The following is an 18,498-nucleotide window of genomic DNA, read 5'->3' on the forward strand; positions in this document are numbered from 1 at the left end:
CAAAAAAAGAACAGTAGTACGTAAGATAAGTGATTATCATTAATTTTCGACAGACAGCAAAGAGTTTCGAAGCAGTAAACATTGTCATTGATTATTCCACCTCATTATGATTTATAAGGAATAGTTTTTAAATGACATAATCACGTGATGTCTTCTTAGCTGTCAACATTTTGTAAAGATATTTTCTTTGGATATACATCATGTCGTTTTCCTTTGTTTTCATTTGAATAGGTTTATATCGCTATTAATATCAAGTTTATAAGATTTCAAAATTTCTTAAAGCTAATTTTGCTTAAAGATTAAACAGTTTTACGGCCATTTTACAAAATGCAGTTGCATTCAGAACGACGGAAATGTAGTTGGAGGTGTGTTCTATGACGATTATAGTTTCAAGAGAAAAATAAAAAAATGTCCATTTAATGTTCAATTTGTAACAAATAATTCTACATCAAGAAGTGGAGGCGTGTCTAATGGGTTCACTTATGTTTTGTAAATTGCGTGATATAAGTCATAACGAGACTTTGAAATGCCGATTATTTTTTTCACTGGTGCCTCAAAGTTATAAATTTTAAATTATTTATCAGTTTCACCAGAACTGAAGAAGATAACTTGGAGTAACGTAAGTCAAGGTAAGAATGAAATAGGTAACACAGGGATCAAAGGAACACAAGTCGCGTTACATTCGAATTCACCTTTCAATAAAAATGGAATTTTATTTGTCGTCATAAAAGTAAATTAAATGGACTTTCGTATGAAAAACATTTTCTCTTTAAAAACGGGACATAATTTTTCAATCGTGTGAATTAATGTTCAGGTAAAAGTAAAATTATTATTATTATTTTTTCAGAAAAAAAATCATGTGGATTTGTTCAGTAGTTGTTGTTTTGGCATCTGCTGCCACGGCGTACGAGACGAGCAATAAATGCGAATGTCATGCTTATGACAATCCACCTCATCCTCAGGTTCTGTACAGAGACGCCGCTTTCTGTAAGTGTATCAGTTTGTTTTAAGGTAGATACAATCCTATTAAACGGAGCATTCTTTTCTGTCATTTAGCAAAATCATACATAAATAAGTACTATTAATGATCAAATAGTATTGAAAAGATGCAAAAAAAAAAATCGTCTTTAAATTGTTCAATAAGATGTTTGAAAAAAACTTACGAATGGCCAAATTACAAACTTTAATTTTGTATAAGGGAGTTAATTCGAGGGGGAGATAATTGGCGGGAAAATGTTCTATAGATATGTAATTGGAATTCTTTTTTAAATATCACAAGAAAAAAAATCGGCGACCCCGGTTTTTATTTTTGAAATATAAAATATAACATTTAAGCTATAAGCTATGGAATAAACTACCTAATAAGATTACTGACATAGAATAAAAAAAACCCTTAGGAAATCCTAGAAACTAGGATACGGAAAATTGAACACGGATTATTTCACAAAATATGTGCACAATTAGGGCAAAAATAGACTTTTAAATGAAATACACATGTTAAGATGTTTTGTTGATATATTTGTCTTACTAGTACTATTTTCAGTTGAATATATTTTTGGTAAACATCACCCACATTTAAGAATTACGGATACTTTTGACTATATATGTTCTAATTTGATGATAGATTTATGTTGCTCACTCCGTCTGAGTTTTATCGATTGCCTAATTTTATGACCCATAATGGTTTTCATGTTTTCGAAAGTATTTAACAGTTTTTACAGCTTTGCTTTTAGATGTAACGTTAAGCTTAAGTTTTCTGTTAACAAAAAGCGCTGAGGTATATTTCAAAGAATAATTTAATTTTCAGGTGTTAAGGGAAAAGTAATAAGTGGAAGCGATGAAGGTTACCTAGCTGGTACCAGTGTTACTAGGTATACTGTCAAAGTCAAAGATGTTTTCAAAGTGAGTTGGTGATGACAATGTGGTTAAAGTATCCGAGTAACTCCGAGTTTCTTTTATCTTATCGTTCTTAAAATTTGTTTCAGCCCTAACCAATGTGACCCTTTGAATTTCTTGCATGTAATTGTATTCATTTTCCTTATTTTCCAAATTTCGATATACTCTATGTTATACAATGGATCATAAAGAGTTATTCTTGCTTCCTATCGTCTGGTCAAATTGACCGTTAGTATTTATCTTGTTTTCATCATCTTTGTGTACAGTTGTGTATGAATTTAAGGTTTGTGTGTGTGTTTACATGACGTTGAAATTCTAGTTTATCAATTACATTCTCTTTAACTATAGGGCACAGAATGTCACGAAGGTGAGACTATTGACATCTATTCCATGCATGCTGCGTGCTACGTGGCTTTAGAAGTAGGAAAGAACTACCTTCTGTGTGGTAAGTTAACCATTTACAAAAACATCAAATTTGTAAGTTTATTTTTTAAAAAGTAAATATAAAACGTGTACCTTAATGTATAGCTATTCTATCAATTGAAAGTCGATCGCTAAAAACGATCACATTATCAAACGTTTATATGCATGTATGTCTATAACGGAGTCAATAGAGTAAAATGAGGCTTCATTCCTTATAACAGCAATCGATATGACAATAATTTGAAGTTTTAGCTTTGTAAGATGTATCATGTGTAAGCTTTTGGTTCGATAATGTGTTCGTTATGTGTTTCAGCTTTTTGGCTCTGTCACTCATCGACTTCGTCTTTGGCGTAACTTGTATTTGTTTACTAGTATTTTTAAATGGACTTTCAAAAATCTTCATGGCTTAAAACTTTACTGGAAATGTTTAATGTTATTTGGTATATATATATATGCACTTGATTGTTTACCGTAACATTGTTTTGCTTTTTTCAGTTCCGTAAGTTTTGAAAAATGCTTTATATTTTGTATAGAATCCTAGCTTGATAGATCAAACAGTTATGGCTCATTTATTCACCGAAATCTTGTCAGGTCTTAGGTTTTGTTGCGATTTAGATTTTCATAAATTTCGTCGCATGAAAGTCTATAATTTAAAACTTGAACCTAAAATTTATGGAATAAAGTCCAGCTTTGTTCTGAAGCTCCAGTCTGATTGTGTGGGATATAAGTGCCACATTTACCTTATGTTGAATATTTCTTCAAATTGTAGAGATGGCGGGAAATCCACGCCCATACATGCACACAGGTTTGTTATGGGAAAATATACTACAAAATTAAAATAAAATAAAAGCCTGTTTGTCAGAACAAAATATAATGTTCAGAGAACTCGTCATTGAAAGACGGTGTCGATCATTGATTGATCCAATGTGAGGGTCAATTTTCGAAAATAGTATTAGCTAAACTATTAAAATATAATCAAATAAATCTTTTGCATAAGAGGGCAATTTTTATCAAATGCCTTGTAGGACCAAGAACAGACAATATGTATTGGATCAACCAGTGTGGCTACAATGGACTGTGGAAAGATGTTTCATTACACCAACGTAATGCTTTGAAAAAACGATATGTAGCCAACATGGAGTGCACAGTAAGTCACTGAAAGTATTAACAAGGAAATTCACAGAGTAGTCAATATCGAAAACAAAATTGTTTAAAATATCCGAAACAAAACCAAAACAAAAACAATAAGGAACTTTGAAGATTAAAGTAACCGATACAAACGCATTTGAAAAAGCTCTCAAATTGTATACAAGCCATCCGACCCCATAAAAGATGAAAGCACGACACTAGAGGATGTTTATCGATTTTCAAAGAAGACCTCGTTACTATTATTTTTGTTATTTAATAAAGATTATGATACCAAGAAATCCAGGAAATCAAACAAAATGTGCCAATATTTTAAAAGTCAAACTACCAATAAACTGTTTTTATCTTCAACGTAGGGCATGTGTGAAATGGATCCAAACATTCCGACAATTTGTTACTACCGGTACGCCACCTGTCAGATCTTCACTAAGGACTACCAAGCCGGATGCAAGTGGGTTAAAGGTATTGGAGGCGGTTTTGGAAAGTGTGTAAAGGAATACATAAACACATACCCAAATGCCTATTAGAACATACTGTCTTATGTTTAATAAAGTAGAAATCTAGCTTGCATTAATTATGATGTGTATTGAAAAAAAAAACAGTTGACGCCAACCGATTCGTGATCAGTACGAATACTAGTTTGCACGACCTTTCATGTCAGCTTCTATTCATCTTAAGCTTACTTTTAATATCTGTCTAGACATGAAGATCTAATGATTTGGGGTAAGGAAACCTTTATTTCTTATGTCACACGTCCAGTCGACATAAAGCGTGGATGCTTAGATATGTTGAAGTCTTACACGCAATACATCCACTCTCGCGAATGAACAACCACAATAATAAACTCACAACTAGATTCATACTGAATCAAAACCTTTTCGGAAAAATAATCGTTACAAACACGTCATTTTTTGCAAAAAATTGTTCTAAGTAGCATAACGTTACACGACTATTTAACCGACTTGCACTAAGTTTAGCGTAAGTTAAAATATGTATAGATATGAGCGAACTAAATATAAAACACGTGTAAGAATGGACCATAAAGACCACACAAGACCAACAAAACATATAAATTAGTGTGAGATTGTAATTAAACGACGTTCTAGCAATGAACAAAAATCTCCAACATTTCCAAAAATTAAAAGTGACAAATATTTGGTATCAACATCAATAAATTATCAAAAATTAAACAAGTTACCCTATATCATAGGCTATAACAATCATCTTTAAAAAAATTCTAGAAGTAAAACAACTTTCAAATGGGTAAGCATTTCAATGATGATGAGAGATAGTCCATTTGATTTCTATAGGGTTATGAAAAAAAATCTTTGAAAATCAGATTTTTTGCCAAAATTCAAAAAGAAAATTTTCTAACACATTTTCAAAATCTTATGAACTCATGAAACATTTACCAAAAACATTCATCTAGAAAAAAAAGTTTCCCATTACCCCCGATGCAACATTTTTAATTAAATTGTTGAAGTGACCAAGCAAAAGTAATAACAATTTGTGTATAAATACAAACAAAAGTCATATGTTTTTGGTCTATTTAAGTATGACATGTGATGACCTATTTATACCAAAAGCCCCTCAATAGATTGAAGCTAAAATATACCCAAAGCACATGGTTTCTATTTTTGTTCACATTTACCTGAGCTATTCTTTTTATCTGAGCCCTACGATAAATGTGGTAATATAAAGTTAAAAATTGGCATTAAGGGTAAAGGAAAACTTTTTTATCACATGATATATTTTTCGGTAAATGGTTTCAGAGTTCAAATTATGTTAGAAATGTGTTTGCCAAAAATTTAATAAATTCTGATGAAAATCTTATTTTTACAGATTTTTTTTCATTATCCTATAGATATAAAGCGGACAATATATTAGATTGTACAATATTCTCCTTTGACAACTGATTAAGCTTGTCATCAAGAAATGCTTAATAAAAAAAGTTATTCAGCAGGCACACTTTGGAATAGTAGAATAGAGTGAATTGATAACGCTAATGTTCAACAAATGTTTTAGAATTGAGTATCTTCGGTTCTGGTGTTAGAATCTACTGTTTCTAGGTCTTCAATTGGTATAACATATCCATCTCCGTTATCACGAAGTGATGCATTAGTGGTTGAACCAATATTCAATCCTTCAAGAGATAAATGTAATGACATATTATCTGTCATTTGATTTTCATCTTCAAGCATCTCCTCTTCGTTGATCGGATTCTCCATGGAGAAGCTTTTGCGAGGAGAATTTGCTTTCATCAATAAATCTTTTTCACACTGTAAAATAAAATTAAAATTATATCAGTATTATTTGAAAGTAGTAAAATTTTGGGATTCTCAGAGTAAGATTGATTGACAAAAATGTGAAATATAAATTCTGAGCAAATATGGATGATTTGATGTTCAGAACTACAACCTTTAATAGGTTTTTGTTTCAATTTAGAATACTGAAGAATGAAGTAGTCTTTTCAAACCATTTGTATTATTTAACAAAGACATTGTCTTCGAAGAGTCAAAAATAAAAACTCAAATAACTAATTACCTACTTTTGAATAATATTCCTCTTGTCTACATGTCCAGGTTCTGGCATGTAATCTGCGTCTTATGCATAAAACAATTATGAAAATACCAAGCAGTAGAGCCACACTCGAAGTAACAATTATAATAAAAATGTCTAGGTTTTCTTTGATAAATTCTTCAAAACTTTTTATTGGCGGTGTCATTTTTGTAACAGGATCATTGGTTACTTCATTTAAAACGACGGTTAAAACTGATGATGACCTTACAATGCGATTTTGTGATATAACAGGCTGATCACTTAGGTATTCAGATTCTGACGGAATTAAAGTTGAAGGCAGAGAATTATCTACACTATAGTGCCACCAAATGGACTGAGTGGATGAAAGTATGTGCTCGGATGCTTGGGAAGTTGATGCTGTATTTAGTTCTAATTCGCTGTACCTAGATGATGACTTCATTGCATACGTAGAAGAATAAAGATTTGAACCTTCTGATGCAAAAGATGCTTCTAAACCCGAAGAAGAAGACAAATAAGCAACTAGTTTGTCTTCAAAAAGCGTTGGTGATGTACCCGAAAAAAGTTCTTGTACTTTTAAACCCACTGAAGATTCTAAGGGACGATACAGTGATGAGTAGGATGGTCTCAGGCTATATGAAGACGTTTTGTCAAAGATAGATAAATCCTTTGACATGACAACTTGGCTTATAGATTGTTCTAGAATGGTGGATGGAAATTCGGACATCAATGTATCTTTGGAAGGTCTCATGTCTGTTGGAATAAAGAGTTTACTCTTTACCTCAGAATGCAATCTTTTTGGTGATGTTGAATACAATGAACGCACAGAACATGGAGAGCACGAAGAGCTGTGAAAATCGTTAAATTGTGGTGTATCAAATAACTCAGAACTCAAAGGAACAAACGATGATTGCATTTTAATTGACACACCGATGTTTTGTAGTATAGAAGCTGTATCAAGTGTTGATGCACGTGTCACTGCAGTCACGTCTGAGTTAGAACCGTTGTTTTCTTTTGATGACGGAAACACTTTAGATAAAAATTTGCTCGAGGCCAAATCATAAGATGGACGTATGTTGGAATCTGTAAAATCAGATCGAAATGTACTTCCTAGGAACGATAAAAAACTACCAGAGTCAAAATGAATAGACTGTAGAAATTCAGAGTCTCGTTCAGTGTTAGCAACCGACGGAGATATAAATGACTCTGAATATTCATATCCAGATGGATTAGAAGTAGACTCATTTGTGTGATGTCGAGGACTGTTGCTTTCTTTATTTGATTTTAATGAAGTAACACTGTCACTCCCACGAATCGTAAAACTGAAAGATAGCAGAGTGGGTGGATCAGAGTTAGAATCTTTGTTTAGATTTATTAAATTTGGACGGTTTAGCGGTGTGAGCGACGTCGTTGGTCGAAGTATTTCATCTGAAAAGTTAACGTGAATTATATAACAAATGACATGACGTTTTGAAAGACACAAGCTTTTCCAGTTTAAAAAGAATATACTGTTTAACATGCACCGGGAGATATAATCTAGCTGCATGACATTTTACAGTGACCTTACGAATGAAATTAACTTGTAACTATTCACTTTTTTACAACGATATAATGATGACAAAAAGGATCGCTGATTTCACCTTGTATTTTCGATACCATAACACATAGAATTGTGTAATATCTAGATACGGTGATTCGATTGCAGGGCATGATTCGGAAAAGCAATCGTTATGGTGTATCCATCAACACCATGAAAACTGATTTATTCAACGGGTCATGGTTTTCCTGTCCTCGTTTGTCTACCCCGGACTTGACTTTTTATGAGCAACTCGGCGGGTGTTTCTAGAAAAGCAGAGGACGCTTACACAACCGGTGCACCTGGTATATGCTCCCAGTTTTTAGTGGAGTCCGAGTTGCTCATTTACTTTTGTTACTTTGTATGTATGATTTTAGTTACTTTATGTCCTTTGTTGTGTATGTCTGTTTTCCATGTCTGGTCTTTGTCCCTGGATTACATTATTTTGATTACCGCTATAACCTTGGTTCCCTTGATTACTCTTAAATCATTTGAAATGCAAGTGAAATAGCAGAGAACACAGCCCTCGTGGTTGCATTGAGTCAGAAAAAAATAGTTTTTCTAAAAATGATTCGTTTTATCAATGACTAAGCAAATGTAGATTGAAAGCAAGATACAAAAAAATTCGAAAGCGAGAAAGCTTTCAATAACTGACATTCGATAGCAATGCACCTGAAAAACAATGAGATGACAATATTATTAAAATAGCAGCACCAATATACAAACGAGAACAAACAATTCTTGGACTACGACAGAAACATCAAAACACAAACAGAATAAAACCAGAACAACACTATCGTAGAACACAGTATAACTAGAACAAAAACACACACAAATCAGCTCGAATCTTGTTGCTCGATGAAGGCAACAGAGGAAGAATATCTATAACAACATGTCGTTAATTGTTTTATTTGAACGCCAACTTCATATCAATCAATTCTCTTTATTGTGACGATAGAAGAATTTCCTTTAGGACGACATTAATGTTTTGGCAACATCCCTTTATTCCAGTATTTTTTGGGGCAAAACGTTTATCCCTATCAACATATTTTAATAATTTCAATTTGAATTAAGAACCAAAACCTCAATATGCAAAAGCAGCTTGTTGACAAAAGGTAATTGCATTCGTTATGGAGCTTATATGGAAACTATTTTTTTTGTTAATTTCGATGTAAAGGTCAATACGAGACGCAGACTGAATTGTGTATGTAGTAATGACATTAATGTTAAGCTCGTTTGGTAAGGTTCGGTGGATCCTTATTTTTACTTGAGGGGAAGGGCCCTAACCTGGGCCAAATGAAAATGAGAAATGAAACGTGATTAAAACGCACTATACTTACTTGTGCATATAAGACACTGCAAAAATTAATTTGCCTAATGCTTGTTTTTAGGTGTTTTAGCATGGGATGGTTTGGGGGGATGGATGGAGGACAACCTACCAACCATTGGATCTGCCTATGGAAATGTGATGACGATAAAACTAAAGCCAATGTTACCTTATCATCCAACTTTTGTTCATGTTGACATTTCGCCATGCCAAGACATATTGCTGGAATGACTTACCATGATAAGACGAAGTTGTCGACGATTGAGAATTACTTGTACTATATTCAACCGTTATTGTGGAAACAGTGTTTGTAGATGTTGAGGATAGGGAGCTAGAAGTAGCACTTAAGACGACGGATGATTGTATTGAACATTCCTGATCACAGCCATATGAACATATTTGCGTGCCTTCAGGACAAGTAATCCTTTCTGGAAAGACAAATAAATTTGGAAATACACGAGTTAAATGTTAATTATTTGACAATGAAAATAAATTTGATGATAGGTAATATAATACTAGTTTATAATATAAATACATTGAAATCTTTGGGATATACAGTCACAGAAGCAATGTTCAAATAAAAAAGGACACGTAATTGTTAATGAAGCTGCAGATCAAATGCGTAGTCATTATCTCTATAGAGAATGTATCCTATTTAAATCAAAATGCTCTGGTGCCTAATAAGGCGTTATGATAATGATATTGTTTAAAAATTTAGTCAGTAATTATAAATATTTATCGTATTTAATGTCAATATGCTCCGTAAATACAAATGATAACATTTACTTGGACATTTTTCTTCGTCTGAACGATCATGACAGTCAAAATAGTCATTACATCTCTTTATGCTAGTATAGCAACTACTATTATCTGCACAAGACAAATAGCCATCAGGACAATTGCCGTCTGAAATAAATTTGGTGATATAGGTGTTAATGCACAACCTAATTGTGTGGTACTTTGGTATCTCCGAATCAGCGTGGAGCATAAGATGCAAGAAATTAAGTAATGTTTAAGTTATAAAATTGTTACACAGCCATTCCTCTTTAGCAAAACAATATTGAGACACGAAGGAACACATTCAAAAAATGGTGGCATTCAAACCAAAAGACATGCTGGCAATGGTTAAAATCTAAACTAGTAGAATTGAAGCTCTAATTACATTTAATAAAGGTAACAAAAGTACCAAACTCATGATCAGGAAAGGAGAAAATAATACAAGAAGTGGCAAAATTAAGGATAAACTGGGTTAATGAAATAAGCCACTACTAGTTAAAGGACGATTGGATAAACAATGAATGATTGCTGTACCTTTCCTGACAGAAGGAATATCACGAGGTTGAATTGAATGTTCTGATGGTATTTCTATGCCATTGGACAAACATATATTACATTCACGCGGTGTAACATCTAGAGAAGTAGCAGCTTCACCAGTTTTAGCCGTAAATACCTCTACACCATCAATATTTCCTAGGTAAAGATATTTAGATAAATAAAAATTAAAAGCTTTGGGGAGCGCAACATGATACGACCACAATAGTCGAACCCTGAACAGAAGGGGCAAGTGTGGACACAATATAAGTTTTTGACATATTTTAGCATTGAGACTTACAATTCATTTTAGACACCATATTTTATAAATAATAAAAGAAAGTTGTGTGGCCCTTTGACCCCTTAAAACTCAAAATCCGTAGAGGCACCTGGAATTTGATTGATAAACAATGGCCAAAATTTTCATAACCTATCGAATAAAAAATATGACCAAAAATTAAAAAAAATAGTTAAGTTATGGTCTGTACATAAAGAAAATGCATATTTCTGGCCCCCTTTTGGCCATAAATTTCTAAAGTTCAAGTCATTGCCCCCCTACCAGAAAATCAATCCAAGTCTGAAGTTTAGAATACTGTGGAACAATATCATAGACATTCCTAAGCTTTTACTGGAGTTATATAATTAAATTCTATTAAATTCTTGTTTAGGCCCTTTTTGGCCCTAATTCTAAAATGGTAAGGGCTTTAACCCAAAAATCGATACAAACCTTCTTTTTGTTGTTTGTAACCTCGTAATGAAATGCTATAAAGATCACTTTACTGATACTCAAGTTATGGCACGAAAATCAATTGTCTACAGACGACGACAGCATCATATCAATATACGACTGCAATTTTTTGCAGTCGAATAATTAAGTTAAATACAGCAGACTGCGCAATATGAATAGGTGCAATACTAGTTTTTGAAATTTATATTTTTAATTAAAAAAAATTCTTACGTTTCTATGGCCGATTAAAAGAGTAGTAAAATGCTTTAAAAATTTAAAAAAAGGTTTGAATTGTTATTCGTGTGATTAAAATCTTATGATTTACCTGTAAATCACATTTTTTAATTGAATTTCGGAAACCCCAGACTATACATTTAATAAGGATAAGGGCGTATTTTCTTTTTATTAAATGGATAACTCTTGAACACAATTAGTATCAAATATATTTGAAGATTAGAATCACATAAAACCAACAAAACTACGATGCACACACCACATGCTGAAACACCAGTAAATTACTTACGTTTTATACAATATCCAGCGTTACAATCAGATAACGGCTCCAAATGATAGACATAGTATGTACCGCAATTTTTCACTAATATTGATTCTTTCAATGCACAGCATTGCCATTTTCGAAATATGGGATAAGCAGTACAAGCCCACGCACGTCTTGTCTCCTGATGAAATGGTTCTCCAGTTTCTTCAAACTCTATGTGTACCGGACTGATAACACCACATGCAGGACCCTTAAATGATATATAATTATTATAAATTAAACAAAAGAAAGACGTATATGGGTACGTAAAGGACTTTTTAGAAAATGAAAATTCATCAAATAAAAAAAAACAAAGGGTGCGCATTTTGAATATACATTCGGTACGTTCATACGTTTCTGAAGTTGTCTGGATATTTATAGTTGCATCATAAATATATATTCAATCATATTATTAATTATATATCATAATTTATTGAGATGTAACAAAATTTTTAGTTTTTTTCATTGAACGCAATTTAATTTTGAATTTAACAAAATAATTAGGAAAACAACATATTGTTAAAAGGCTAATAAGGGTAACAAAAAATTACCGAACACTAATCCGATCCAAAATCAAGTCATGTCCAAAATAAATCTGACAAAATAGATATTACATCACCGGAGTAGTTGGTACCGTAATGGTCCTGATTTGGTGCTGGCATTCCAAACAAAATGGTAGATTAAATCTAGATTTTACAGCGCGCCACACCTCCTTCTTCGATTGCGGCGTGAATATATTGGTGGTGATTAAGTAGCAATTGCTTTCCATAGTGAAATAATCGGTTAAACAGAGGTCACATCAGTATGTATGTTTTTCATGTCTGGTCCTTGTCTCTGGATTACATTCTTTTGGTTTCCGCTAGAATGTTGGTTCCCTTGATGACTCTTAGGAAAAAATATGTAGATTTGTAACCAAGAACAACATAATTTCTCGAATCAGCAAAAGATTTACGAATAAGTCCTTTTAAACGAGATTTCAATTTATCATGTGACATCATAGTGTAGTGTTGAGACGTTAAAAGTTAAAACTGTAGGATTTTAGGTTTTCAAGTTAATCTTTATAATTTTCAAGTATCTACATTTGATTAACGCACTACTAGAGTAGATAGTACTGCAACCATCCTGCTGTCCATCCTTCACTGCGGACAATACCTTGCTGTCCATCCTTCACTGCGGACAATACCTTGCTGTCAATCCTTCACTGCGGACAATACCTTGCTGTCCATCCTTCACTGCGGACAATACATATATTTGTGAGGTCAATTGATGAAAATGCAGCTTTATACCTCTATTTGTATAGATTCTTATGAAGTTTGGGAATCCAGTACAAGTAAGGCAAGTCCTCACGTTTTTTTTTCAATGTTGAGAAAAGACATGAAGAACTAATGATTGTTAAGGATTTCATCTTTGTCAAAAGTAGTACGTTTGTATGTGGCATTACCTGGTGTGTTACTATCAATACCCAATTACTTGATAAGGCAGTTGATGTAATGGACTTTACAACCAAATAAAATGTTGTTTAGAGCTCTGTCCACAGGGACTATGACATATTTGTCATGTGTGAGGAAGTGCATTCAACTGCTTCATGCTTGAATACGGACTTCAATGGTTCACTCTTCTTCAAGACACACCTCTTGAGATTGTCAATACGATTACATACCGACAATCAGATGGTACGTATCCAATATGACAAGGATGCGACTTCTGGTTTTCGGTCCTTTTATCTCTGTATCCATGATTTGGCATAATCTTCAACAGCATCCATTACGGTTTTAGAAATTATATTCCCAATTGAGGTGTTCGGTTCTCAATTTTTTTTTTGGACTATTAGAAACTGCCTTACGTAAGACTTCATTCTAAATAATATTCAAATCGCCAGTGGTGACATGGCCAGAAGGACTGTAATTAAAGGGAGAAGAAGCACAGTCACAAGTCAGACAAGTCTTCAAGTCCTCCTCAGTGTTTAGATTCTGCAATGTCTTTTTGTGGTTGAAAATTCTACTACTTATTGTTTTAGTATGGCAGTAAGAGACAATAAGTACAGATTGACTTTTGAAATACATTTGAATCTTTATGAAGAAGAATATTGCTAATGCTAATAGCATATATTCCTTTAACGGAAAGTGGTATATGGATAAACTTCCGATTCTCATCGTAAAGAAGCTAACATTTAACAGGTTTAAAGAAAACGGAACTGAGTCAAGGATCATGACGAGGCCAAATTTGAAATGTTTGTAAAGAACCGGCTATTTAGAATTTTTGGCATTGTATCGATGTGTATTCATATGTTTTTTTTTCAGTTTTACCAACATATATCATTTGCTACACGATACATTAGGGAAGCCTGTTATTTCAACATAAAATGATACAAAGTAAGATACAAGCCACTTCTGTAATTTTCTACAATCAACATCTTTTGGTCAACATACCTTGATACAGTCATGAGGAATTTCTGCTATTTGTCCATTTATTTCCATCTTGTACCAACCACGGGATAAATTTTGGTCACAATGAGCTGATGATTCTGTATTGTTGACCAATCGCCAATTTTCATCGATTGTATTGTGAACATAACAGGGATCGGTAACTGTGGATAATAATAAGTTGTTTGTTATACCGCCGACGTTTTATTTTCATTTTTAGAGGTTAAAATATAATTGTTCGATCACTCGTTGTTATCGTATATAGTTGAATTATTCTATGATATCAAAACAAGCTTGGAAATCAACATCTACATCAAAAAGTTGTGAACACTTTTACAGAAAATGAGCTCTTCAATCTTAAAATTTAAACCATTGAACAAATTAGAGAAAATATACTACATTGCTGTCATTCATTTCCAACATCAATGAAAAGTAGGTTGTTGTCCTTGCAAATCGCATATATATAATTTCATCACAATTTTATAGCCTGTTCATAGAATGGGGAATCGTGATATAATAGACAATTACAAATCCTTTGACGTTTCCAAAAAAAAAAGAAGATAACCATAATTTCTATAGAGTTATTTTCTATATATCTTAACATCATAAATATCCATACAAAGAGTGTGTTATTGCTAGGCCAGCCAAGTACACTGCCGAATTCCTTTCATTTTATTTTAACAATTATGAACGGCTCCCAAAATTATTGCAATACTTCTGTAACAGAAGTAGCATCTAACATTGAAGAGTTTCAAAATAAAGAATTTTGAGAGAATTTTACCACTATACCTCTCTTTCATACTCATTAGGAAACAAAACTTTTAATAGATTTCCCATTCCTTATTACTAAAGACGCGCTTTACTTGGCCTCTTATTTTGACCTTCATCTTGAAATTGACTAAAGAGGTAAGTTTTTAACTCAAATTTTCGATGAGAGCGACAACTTTTATTTCCCCATTCTCAACTCTCCTTTCCTATGTAGTACTATTTCAGCTACTAAAGCATTAGTTTTTACCACCTGACATGTACGCCATGCTAGAAAATGTAACCATTACATTGATTTTCTAGATAGGGCTCACCGGCTTACCAAATATTTAATAAGACAAGGATATGTTGCCTTTAGATAAAAATTGTCACTCAAATTATTTTTATGTCGTTTTTTATTTACTGAAATAGTGTTCTTAATTTTTCATATATATTTCTTTCACAGTCGTTCGACATGATCTTTAATTAGCAGCACCATGAATGTCTACAAGAAATGTACGTCCTGTCGGAACATCTGATTTTACCATGATTTTGCCATAATTTTCAGTAGAATTTATATGTGTGAACTTTTTAGTTTTTCCATATTGTGTGACTTTGATGTTTCGGGCATTGTTTTGTAACTTTTTTATTTCTTCTTTTTTAGTATTTTGTAAAGCTTGTTAGTTAAAACAGCTAACTCTCTTGTCTGGTGTCCGAGACTGAAATGAGAAGTTACGTCTATCAATTGCTCGATAGAACATTTCAATAGTCACGTAAACGACTCCTGTAAAAATAATTACACTAAAGCTTCAGGTTTTGGATAAGTACAAAGTACATCTACACCAAAAACTGATATAAGTTCAAAGGTCTTTTATAAGTAAGTTTGATAATAAGAAAGTGTTTGATGCCTGAAAGATATCATCATTTGCTTGACAGTATGATCGAAACGATTGGATTTATATAAAATTGTTACAACAAATAAGTCGGTTGTTAAAAAGGGGAACATATTTATTATCTCTGCTCTGTCTATAGGATACAAATGCGCAATTATATGTTTACATTCTACCGGGAACTTTTTTACCCCAACAAGGTACTGAGTACTGAATACAAGGTGGTACCTGATTGGTTGGATAAGGCTTGAAATTTATTTTCATTTCAAAGCTTACCCATTTATGATTGATTTTATTTTGGTAATAATTAATAAAATGTTATAGGGTTGAAATGATTTCTCATAAATGAAATCTAGGTGCTTCGTTTTTTCCCAGTGTATTTTGTGCTGAATTTTCAACTTTTGCCGCATGACCATATACTTTTTGTTTGTGCAAATAAAAAGTCTGCTTTTCTAGTTTCAGGAACTGAAACCTATTTTCTACTAATTTGTGCGGTTTTCTTGAAATTAATTATCAAACTACATAGGTACCCCATGGGAAATGCATTACAAATAATTGCACTCTTGTATCCTATAGTGAGATCCTGCCACTCTTTCTGAAAACATGTAACTCAATGCATCAAATATAATACTAGTAAATTACCCTGTGTTGTGGTTCCATTTGATTCATCTTGCGCGTTTGTTTGTACGACCAATTCTGAAATATATACATTGATATAATATGAGCGGTTTCAAAGTAAGTACGATGGAAGATGAAAAGTTAGTTCATAATAAATTATAAAGATATATAATCTGTAGAATACACACCGCTTCAAGGTTTGTTAGCGTATATTGTTCTGCATTTTGAATAACAGCGGTCGGTGAAATCACCGGATGTTTGACTTTTTTTTATTTTTAGTAAATTGTATTTGAACTCCTCAAGTCATTCGCACAGCTTAATTTATACTTGAATTCTATTTAATAAACCAATAATATTCTTAGTGAAAGTGTCATTCTTGATACAGCACATACATGCTATTAATGGAGAAATTTATCGCAGGTTCCCGATAATATATAATTAATGAGATAAAAGCATTCTTGTACTGAGTGTAGTCTTATAGAAGCTAATTATGATAAATATAATTAAAATGTACTATATGATAACCTGGGGTTCCCATTGCAACATATCGACTAGGGTGATGCATGCCACTCAATTAAAAAAGAAAACTGGATAAAGGACAAATATTTGGAAAAGGGACATGAAAGGATTTTGAAATACTTAATTTGACCCAAACCTATTGGAAAATAATTATTTCGAACATGAAGATGAGAGAACAAATATCTTGCTCCTTTTAAATTACTCTGGTATAAACATAATTCTATGACACAAAAAAAAAATAATCTGATTAGATGTATGTAAGACAATATCAAATGGTCCCTTTACTCGCAGTTATCATGTTCGTCATTGTGTCAATAAATTTCTATATCAAGGCATACGATATAGTGCGAAATGTGTCTTTACAAACTGAGACAGGAGTTGATACTTGCATTCAAAAACCCTCCAAAGTTACTTTCTTTTTCAAAAACACTTACATATGGCAACTCTTAATTTGACATTCGGTTGTTGCACTTGTGAGATAAAAATTGTAGAGACTGCGTCTTTCCAAGAGTGAGTTATTGTTCTTGGTTTGGTTGAGATATATGGAGGATAAATGTATGTTTAAAAAAACAGATCTGCGTATAGGAAGGACTATAATTAGATAAAATATGTATTAAGACCAAAAAGGCTTTGATTGGTGGATTTAAAAAAAAAAACAACATCTGCGACCAAAGAATTTTCTAGATGGTTCTGAAGTCATATCATTTATTCATCTATAGATGTATGGGTTATACATATATGATTTGCTTTTCACTTTCAATCAGAGAATGGAATCTCATATCAGCACAGCTATTTTTCATTTTTCGTTTTGATTCAATAGCATCTGGTTTCACATGTACTTATAGTCAGATATACTTTCATATTACTTACTTCATTCATGATGTTTCAGTATTGGTCTCTATTTCTTTCATTTCCGTTTCGTTACTTTTGAACAACCTAGTTTCTATTTATTTGGTCATCATAGTTTGTCAAGAACATAAACATTGGAAACAAATTTAATTTCAACACACCACAAACTCAAAGATATTCAAAACAGACACATTAAATATGGACAATAAAATAAAAACAGTGGGACATCTGAATTGTAAATATATAGGTAAGACTTGTAGTCATCCGTCTAATTAGATTTTAAATAACGATAAACATAAAAAAATTATACTAGTAACAAATTAATTGTACAATTATGTAATATAATACGTTTATACTCACTGTCTATGATGATTAAAGTTATTAACACCACCAACTTCATTGTAAATTTGTCACAAGTGAAACAGAAAGCAGTCAACACAATTCTACCATCAAATCCAATTATACGAAATTACATCACAGTAAACATAGTCATTCTTTCTAATAAATGTGCGACAATTACTTCATTTTGAACTTTTAACTACATCCATTAGGCTTGTTTGGCATTTTGTGTCCTATCAGTTGATATTAATACTGTACGGAATTTGGTTACATGCCCACATTGACCCCATTTCTGATAACATGCTCCATAAACAATACGCTGAATAATAACATATAAGGGGTGCAGTGGGGATGCTTAATTAAAGTCAATATTTGCAAGACCACGCATTCAAATGAAAAAAAATATTAATGTACGTATTGATAAAGACACGTAAGTGTATAATATCAAACGTGTCTTTTATTTTTCATTTTGTATGATCATTGACAATAAGACTGATGCTCTTGCAATACTGGTGCCAGTTCATACAGTACGTGTAAGCCTGTCTAAATATCCGGAACTACAAAAACGTGGGAGATTATTGATGGGGAAAGTTTACATTAATTAAAAGTACATAATGTAATAATGAAATAATGT

The 18,498-nt window shown here is 32.5% G+C and overlaps 2 protein-coding genes across 9 annotated transcripts; one reads left to right on the forward strand and one right to left on the reverse strand.

Moving 5' to 3' along the window:
• The first annotated feature begins 186 nt into the window (after positions 1 to 186).
• LOC148627450 (metalloproteinase inhibitor 2-like) lies at positions 187 to 4,039 on the forward strand. 2 transcript variants are annotated; one of them, XM_088573490.1, is made up of 6 exons: positions 187 to 629; positions 849 to 987; positions 1,808 to 1,902; positions 2,245 to 2,341; positions 3,345 to 3,466; positions 3,822 to 4,039. In XM_088573490.1, the coding sequence occupies exons 2-6, from the start codon at positions 858 to 860 to the stop codon at positions 3,990 to 3,992; spliced, it is 615 nt and encodes a 204-aa protein (XP_088429616.1). In that variant the 5' UTR covers positions 187 to 629; positions 849 to 857; the 3' UTR covers positions 3,993 to 4,039. The 2 variants fall into 2 exon arrangements, with proteins under 2 accessions (XP_088429616.1, XP_088429626.1); XM_088573500.1 differs by having other exon boundaries at positions 586 to 619; positions 848 to 987.
• A 497-nt stretch (positions 4,040 to 4,536) lies between these two features.
• LOC148627451 (uncharacterized) lies at positions 4,537 to 18,429 on the reverse strand. 7 transcript variants are annotated; one of them, XM_088573377.1, is made up of 9 exons: positions 17,886 to 18,429; positions 16,182 to 16,235; positions 13,912 to 14,069; positions 11,468 to 11,693; positions 10,218 to 10,376; positions 9,693 to 9,812; positions 9,143 to 9,334; positions 6,014 to 7,431; positions 4,537 to 5,744 (listed from the first exon to the last, which is right to left on the reverse strand). In XM_088573377.1, the coding sequence occupies exons 1-9, from the start codon at positions 17,923 to 17,925 to the stop codon at positions 5,487 to 5,489; spliced, it is 2,625 nt and encodes an 874-aa protein (XP_088429503.1). In that variant the 5' UTR covers positions 17,926 to 18,429; the 3' UTR covers positions 4,537 to 5,486. The 7 variants fall into 7 exon arrangements, with proteins under 7 accessions (XP_088429503.1, XP_088429539.1, XP_088429520.1 ...); XM_088573413.1 differs by having other exon boundaries at positions 6,010 to 7,431; XM_088573394.1 differs by lacking the exon at positions 10,218 to 10,376.
• Between the last annotated feature and the right edge of the window lie 69 nt (positions 18,430 to 18,498).

The sequence above is a fragment of the Perna viridis genome, chromosome 1, assembly GCF_037379345.1.
Source record: "Perna viridis isolate PV_CMFRI_1.1 ecotype Kerala chromosome 1, ASM3737934v1, whole genome shotgun sequence".
NCBI lineage: Eukaryota > Metazoa > Mollusca > Bivalvia > Mytilida > Mytilidae > Perna > Perna viridis.

Bases quoted from the DNA above. Each gene is read 5' to 3' on its own strand.
- LOC148627450 (XM_088573490.1), top strand. From the start codon at position 858: ATGTGGATTTGTTCAGTAGTTGTTGTTTTGGCATCTGCTGCCACGGCG. The intron at 1,903-2,244 runs GTGAGTTGGTGA...CTTTAACTATAG, and splicing joins AAGTCAAAGATGTTTTCAAA to GGCACAGAATGTCACGAAGG. The intron at 3,467-3,821 runs GTAAGTCACTGA...TCTTCAACGTAG, and splicing joins TAGCCAACATGGAGTGCACA to GGCATGTGTGAAATGGATCC.
- LOC148627451 (XM_088573377.1), bottom strand. From the start codon at position 17,925: ATGAAGTTGGTGGTGTTAATAACTTTAATCATCATAGACA. The intron at 11,694-13,911 runs GTATGTTGACCA...ATATCATTTAAG, and splicing joins TTCCTCATGACTGTATCAAG to GGTCCTGCATGTGGTGTTAT. The intron at 7,432-9,142 runs GTAAGTCATTCC...TTAACTTTTCAG, and splicing joins GACAACTTCGTCTTATCATG to ATGAAATACTTCGACCAACG.